This window comes from Phodopus roborovskii, unplaced genomic scaffold (assembly GCF_943737965.1).
Source record: "Phodopus roborovskii unplaced genomic scaffold, PHOROB, whole genome shotgun sequence".
Classification (NCBI taxonomy): Eukaryota; Metazoa; Chordata; class Mammalia; order Rodentia; family Cricetidae; genus Phodopus; species Phodopus roborovskii.
In genome coordinates, this window is record NW_026126549.1 from 21,785,016 (window position 1) to 21,792,118 (window position 7,103).

Below are 7,103 nucleotides of genomic sequence, written 5' to 3' on the forward strand. Positions count from 1 at the left end.
AAAAAAAAAGCATCACGTATTGCCTCCCTTTTGTGGACTCTAGTTTTAAGTTGTGTGTGTGTGTGTCTCTTATTTCTTAATCCCATGATAACTTTGCCCACTCCCACTCAAACCCCTCCTCCAACTATCTTCCTTGGCTAACTTGTATTTATCAGTCAGTTTTAAGTGAATGTGGTAAACTTCAAAGCAACTTTAAAATACACATTTACATGCATTTATAAAAATGTAAAAATGAAATGTATGATTTTATATAACTAAGAGAAAATGAATATAACCACATTGGCCTTATTTGTTAGCAACAAAAGAAGACAATGAAAAAGGTAAATACAAAATATTCTTCTTTATTTGCATGGTGCTGGGAAGATGGCCCTGTCATACGGAGTATATTCCTCCAGAGGATGCAAGTTCAGGTCCCAGCACTCATATCAGGCAGCTCATTACCACCTGTAACTCTGGCTCCAGCTTCCAAGTCCATTTTCTGGCCTCCTGCAACTATATGTGCACACAAACACACACACACACACACACATTTTTTTTAAGTTATAGTAGATGACAGGAACTTTTTAAAATTTTCCCATTGCACAACTGTGTTGGGTGATTCAGTATTCATGAGCTTTTCTTCCTTAGCATGGTCCTAAACTTTTAAGAACGAATGTTCATGACTAACCAGAGACATTTTCAATAAAGGAAGAGTAAAATCACCAGAGTGAGGAATGTGGAACAATGTGTGACCATCACTGTATCCTTTGTTTTGTTTTGTTTGTTTGTTTGTTTTGTTTTGTTTTACAACAGGCTCAGTGGTGAGTGAGTGTTCTGGTGGAGGCTTCTGGGACGTGTGTATGCATAGTGAGTACTGCTGTTACCAGTCAATCTCTAAGAAAAGCAGAGGCCAGACTCAGTTCCTGCTTCCCACAAGACACTAGTGAATAGCCACAGACCTGTCGCATCAAACTTTATCTCCACCAGCTATTCATGTCGTCAACCCATTGCTTTTAATCTGAGAACTCCCCTATAAAAGTTGACCTGTGTTTCTTAGGTGGTATAACAGGATAGACCTAGCCCTATGAGAGATATGAAAATTAAACACCCAGCCACACTTAAAAAAAAAAAAAACTCCTGGTCATCTCTTTGTATCCAACTACACATCTTAAGAAAAGAATATCTCATCACCCCAGCTTCAGTTGAGACACTGCTTGGTGTATATCTATGTTTCTAAAAACTTTTAAAAATTTTCAAATTCTATTTGAAATGAGAGATTTCTCATAAATGATATCAAATAAACATAAAGCCATTAAAAGAGTTTAACTGTCTGATTTGAACAGGTTGATTAGGAACTTGTGAACCTTTCCTCAACTTGACCCTTGCTTTGAGGTATGAAAGACACCAATTTATCTTATATATGAGAGAAAAGTAACAAATGCACATGGTACCACTAGGTTAGCATGGTGATTCTGCAGGTCACATGTAAATATGGGATGCCCTGTCTATTCTTATCTCATTCCTTCTCTTTCTGCCTACTGCTGAGTTGCAGGCTAGGTGGCATCTGATTATTACAGGGACCATCATATATATTGGAATAGTGGCTGCTATCAGACTTTTCCTTTGGTTTTTGCTACTTAAAGGTCTAGGGCACAGATTGCTACTTAAAGGTGCAGTTGTGTGTCACCCTGAAATCTTGTTTGTTGCTTGCTGTGCATAACTCTGACAAAGTGTGTTGATGCCATTTAATCCTCCAATGAGGAGAAGGAAAGTCTTGCAAAACCTTCAGCAGTTTTATTTTAGGAAATGGATGCAAAAAAAGGGTTACATAAGGGAGAGTACAGTCATATATGATACATGTCATCATTGAAATCAGTGTTCCTATTTGTAAGACCTTTTCCCAATCTTTTGAATGTGACACTGTTGAACAAGTGTAAGGCCAAGATCACAAGACAGACTGTCAGTAATGTGAGTAGAAATCTGAAATCTTGTGCTGGAGAAAGGGCTTAGCAATTAAGAGCACTTGTTGCTCTAGCTGAGAATCCAGGTTACATTCCCAGAACCCACTTAAAAGCTCACAGTCATGCAGAACTCCAGCTCTTGAGGGATCCCATAGCCTCTTATGCATATATATATATATATATAGGCAAATTACTCACCCAAAGTAAAAAAATAAATACTTATAAATTTTTGAAAGCCAAGTCTGATTTCTCATACTTGAGATACACCTAATCTGACCCAGATGTGATACTCAACATCATTGTGTTGTCTTTGTAACAGTAAATGGATATTCTTGCCAGTTCATCAAGAGAAATTTAATCACAGGCCAATGGCTCCTGTCTTAGAGCAATTGGTTCCAGTTACATTTTATAGACATGTGTAGAACAGCAAAACATCTGAGCCACCTACAAACTACAATGTCCTGCTATCTTCTTTCAATTCTCACACTTCAAGTGACTGTTCTTTGGGTCCTTTCTGCAATCAACATAGTGACATGCTTTCCACATCACTAGGCCTTGAAAAGATATGGAGAATCCAGGCAGTGGGTGGTGGTGTTTCTCATCTTATTAGCTGTTCCATGGCTTCAGAAACAGATAAAAGGGAAAGCCAGGGTCACCGCCATTTGGTGCACATATGCTCCCATCTATGTGCAACAAATGGGTTAAAAAAAATGGGATACAGAAGCCTGGGTGCTGTATATAAGTCACTGGATTGAGACAGTTCAACTGTTTCATGTAGAGGACTCAAGGGTGACAACAGAATTCAATTGTGGAGGCTGGATAGTAATCAATGGTCTTTAAAGGCTGTGTATTTATTTTTAAAATTTTTGAAAAGCATTCTTCTTTTTCTTTTGTATTAAACACACATGAACATGCGTGCACACACACACACACACACACAAAGGATAATGTTCACTTCTGAACTGTTCTGTCTACAGAGTAATCAAGTAGTTTTTATCTTATAAAAGTTTTTACTTAATTTGTTGTTTATACATTTTACATAGTATGTTTGCATGTTTTGTCTTCACACATGTGTTAGTATGCATAAACATGTGATTGTATATGAGTGAAGACAATGGTTATCCTTGGTTTCCATTCATCAGAGCCTCTCACTAGGATCTGGGGCTCTCTGATTTGGCTAGACTGTTTGACCTTCAAGCCTCAGGTACCCACCTGTGCCTACCTCTCCAGCACTGGGATAATATTGATTCTGGGGATCAAGCCCATGCTCTCATGCTTTACCAACTGAACTATCCCCTCCAGATATTTGGAGAAAATAAACACCAATATAATAAATACATAGACAGTAGTTGTAGACTGGAACACTGGTATCATCCATACATGGTGGTTATAGACTGGAAGACAGGGAAGAGTTACCTGGCACTTGTATATCTATGTGAAGGCATCTTGAATGTGGTCAGAGTGCGTTTGTTTTTGAAAACTACTGTGTGTTCATTGTTCAGAAGTTCATCTGAACAATAATTTTCTATTTCTTAGTTTCCGTTATTACTGAGCTACATTACACCTTACCTATGAAACAAACACAAACAGAAGTAAACTAAGCTTTCTGGAAAGATTATTTATTATTATTTAAATAGGAAAATAAAGCTATTTTACAGGAGACATGAGTCAGTAGGATGAACACAAAGGTTGCACAGTCAGTGAGGATGGCTGAATCTAGATCCAACCCCATCAGAACATCAGCAAAGAAGGGAATCTGCCAGAACCCAACTATGATACACACGATGGGGACATCATTGTTCTTTCTTTGTCCATGGAGAAATCAACAGTGCCCTTCATGAAGAAACTGAATTTTCCCATTACTCCTCCTGAGGGAAGATAGAATTAACAAGACTTCAACATAATCAGGAACATATAAAAGTTGAAAGGAAGTTAAAAAGCAAAAGCTATGAAGTAATTTATGGCTACGAACAAGACTGTGGAGTAGAACCTATTTCCAGAAAGGAAGACTGAGTTCCTGAACATCATGCTGTTTCCAGAGAGGAGAGTTTCACTGCTTCAGTGATAATCTATCACAATCTACTTCTTCTACCGATCTCAGAAGCAAGAACATCACCCCAGGCACTGAAAGAACAAAGAACAAAGTAGACCCCACAGAAGGAAGCTGAGGTAGCTCGTCTCTCAGTTTTTCTTGGTCAGGATGGCAATGATGGAGCTGGATACTGAGATACTGAAGGAGACTTCCATCATGTTTCCCTCTCAGGGGCCCCTGGCCTTGACTATGCCCAGTTTCTTGGTCCAGGGCTGAATATGCATCTGTGTTAAAGAATATTTCCTTCTTTGAAAGGAAACTTCTCAAACAGAAATGTGTGCATAGTCATATTCACTGGGCTCAGGCCCAACTTGCTATTCTAACTTGCTAAGATAACCACAAAGAGGAGAACACAAGACATAAGTGTCTCAATGCTGGTGGCTAAAGGATAGTTAACAATGACAAAAAGTGAATTTGGTATAAGATAGTAAGTGCTAAGCTTCATCTTATACTTTAAATTTACCTACCTAATTACTATTCTTCCAAATACTGTGCAGACCGAACAAAATACCTAAACAAAGCATGTCCATGGACTTTTGATTCAATAATAACAGCCTGCATCCTTTATTTTAGGAAAGAGGTAAACCAATCAATTTCATTGCCTATTGTTCTTTAAAACTACTGATACTTACTTAGAGGCTATAAAAACTTGAGAATAAAGTCCAGATGCATAAAGCTGTTCAAAATTTCAGAAATTATGTGACATAGTGGATTCCACACATCCAATTATTCAGGTATCTTTCTTCACATAGAAAGTTACATGGAACTTGACTTTTTAAAGTAGCAAAACTTTAACTTTGGTTCCGAATGGCCACTTTAACCTATTTGGTGACTCTTTATTTGACTCTATGTTACAAAATATGAGTTTGAAAACTCATGACTTCCTAGAGTTACAATAATTAGGGTTATGTGGTGGGATAGGAGCAGTTCAAGTTGGCAGAATAGCTGGCCCAACCCTAGTCTGATTCAGCTACAACTGGATTTTTTCCTCACCCTCTATTCTGTATGGAAATGAGTAGACTATAAATAATTAAGATGGATCTTGGAAAGGGAGAGAAAAGATTTGAGTAGGGAACATTGTTCCCAGATACAAACTCTTTATATTTGATACTCACAAGATCTCTGTACACAACTTGCATTTATTCCCATAGGTGATATAGTCTGAACCACAAACTGGCGTGTTTTCAATGGGGCAGGGGATTGCTACCACTGGGTACTTCTTGTATATGTCGCAGTCCACCTGGTTAGACACAAGAAAATGTCCTGGTTTTCTCAAATACTATCTTGGATCAACTAGAAAGGCTACAAGAGCTGAAGTCTCTCTCATGTCAGGTGTTCTGATGGTGCTGAAGCTATAAATAGTGACACTACCATCATAATAAATACCAGTAGTTCCAGCACCCTTCCTTCCTTTCAATGCCACACTCAGTGAGCAATCACTGAGCATTTCTGTATCAGACATTTAACTTTAGTATGACACGATTTCCCACTATTTAATATTTAGGACACTTCGATAAGAGAAGTTCTACTATCATATCTATTTACAAATGGGGAAAACATTTCTTCATCTGTGTTTGTCTCCTCTGTTGATTTCCCTAAACATATGACAGATGTATATTTTGACTAAGTGATAGCCAATAGAAATTGAAATGAAAATTTTGTTCAACACACTTACCGTTGGTGAAGGGTGAGTGGTAACTTCTGGAAGACAAATACAATGGAAATATTAAAAATAAAGTAAATCTGGAACTTCATTAATCAATATTGTTCTGCCTTTCAGTCAAAGACTGTTCATTTCTTTTGGCAATGACTCCGTCATTATGGAAAATCACAGCTGTTTGATTGTAAACTTGAATAGCCATGGGTAAGCCATTGAGTCAGGAAGGCAAATTTATTTATTCTTTCTAGAGCCTATGGTATACTTGACAAAGTCATTTGCCAACGAATCCTTATCATTGATATACTTGCTCTATTAATCAACATAAAGAAATGCAAACGGCCACATGTGTTGGAGCACACATTTAATCAAAGTACACTGGAGGCAAAAGCAGGCAGATTTCTCTAAGTCCAAGGTCATCCTGATCTTCATAGCAAGTTCCAGGTCAGCTAGGACTACATAGTGGAATCCTGTGTCACACCAGCAAACATAAAAGTAAATGAATGTCTCCAACATGTTAGAAATTTAGTTTAGCTAAACCTCTTCTCACAATTTAAAAGCTAAATTGTCAATTTGAGCTTTCTGGAGAAGTATGGTTTGTTTTGATCCTCCAAGATGGATCCATGAAGACACCTAAGGACTCTGTATCTCTGTACTGAGGAGTAGCCATCTATTGATATAGATATCCTTATGTAACAGAATTTGTAAAGAAATTAGGACCCTTTTGTCCATGGGTCAAGTAAAAATCCTTTCAAGGGAGGGCATTAAATACCACTCCCTCAAAGTAAAGCTAGAACTATGATCCTTCTCCCAAGCCAAAACTGCTCCTCACATTAAACCCTCTTGATCAGATGTTTATGTATGAGAATCTAAGAGGAAATGTTTGGAAAAAGAAAAGTTCTTCAGGACTATGTGTGACCCTGTCTAACCCAACTCACCTGAGCTGTTGCAGAAATAGGTTGCTGTGAAGAGCACAAGGAGGCCCCCAACAAGCTTCATGGTGGAGAGTGCTGTGCTGAGGACTTTAGTGGTGTGAGGTTGGCTTAAAGCTGACTGTGCTGTGCACTAAGAGAGGGGTCATATTTATACGGAATGCTTCGGTTTCTCCACCTTTCCTGTGAGATCATCCAAAGTCAGTGTTGGACCCAAGAAGTTCTCAAAGCATGCCACACCCTGAGTAGTGCTGTAGCATTTGTCAGTTAATTACTACTTCCCTTCTCACTAACAGGGAGGTGTTGTGAGGTGAAGGGTATTTTTCTGTGTGTTGCATAAGTAGGACTGTTACTTATACTAAGCTTTTCTCAGAAGAGATTAAGACAAGGGTTTCTTGTCTTAGTTATGAAACGAAAGGAAATTACCTGCTTAGTTTATTTTACTCCAAAGGAAGGTATTAAACACAGGCAAACCATAGTAT

At 38.2% G+C, this 7,103-nt stretch overlaps 1 protein-coding gene across 1 annotated transcript; it reads right to left on the reverse strand.

The window, feature by feature from the left end:
• Positions 1–3,737: 3,737 nt before the first annotated feature.
• LOC127234146 (serine protease inhibitor Kazal-type 7) lies at positions 3,738–6,743 on the reverse strand. Its single transcript, XM_051200922.1, has 4 exons — positions 6,628–6,743; positions 5,708–5,733; positions 5,148–5,272; positions 3,738–3,808 (listed from the first exon to the last, which is right to left on the reverse strand). The coding sequence occupies exons 1-4, from the start codon at positions 6,686–6,688 to the stop codon at positions 3,763–3,765; spliced, it is 258 nt and encodes an 85-aa protein (XP_051056879.1). The 5' UTR covers positions 6,689–6,743; the 3' UTR covers positions 3,738–3,762.
• Positions 6,744–7,103: the final 360 nt, after the last annotated feature.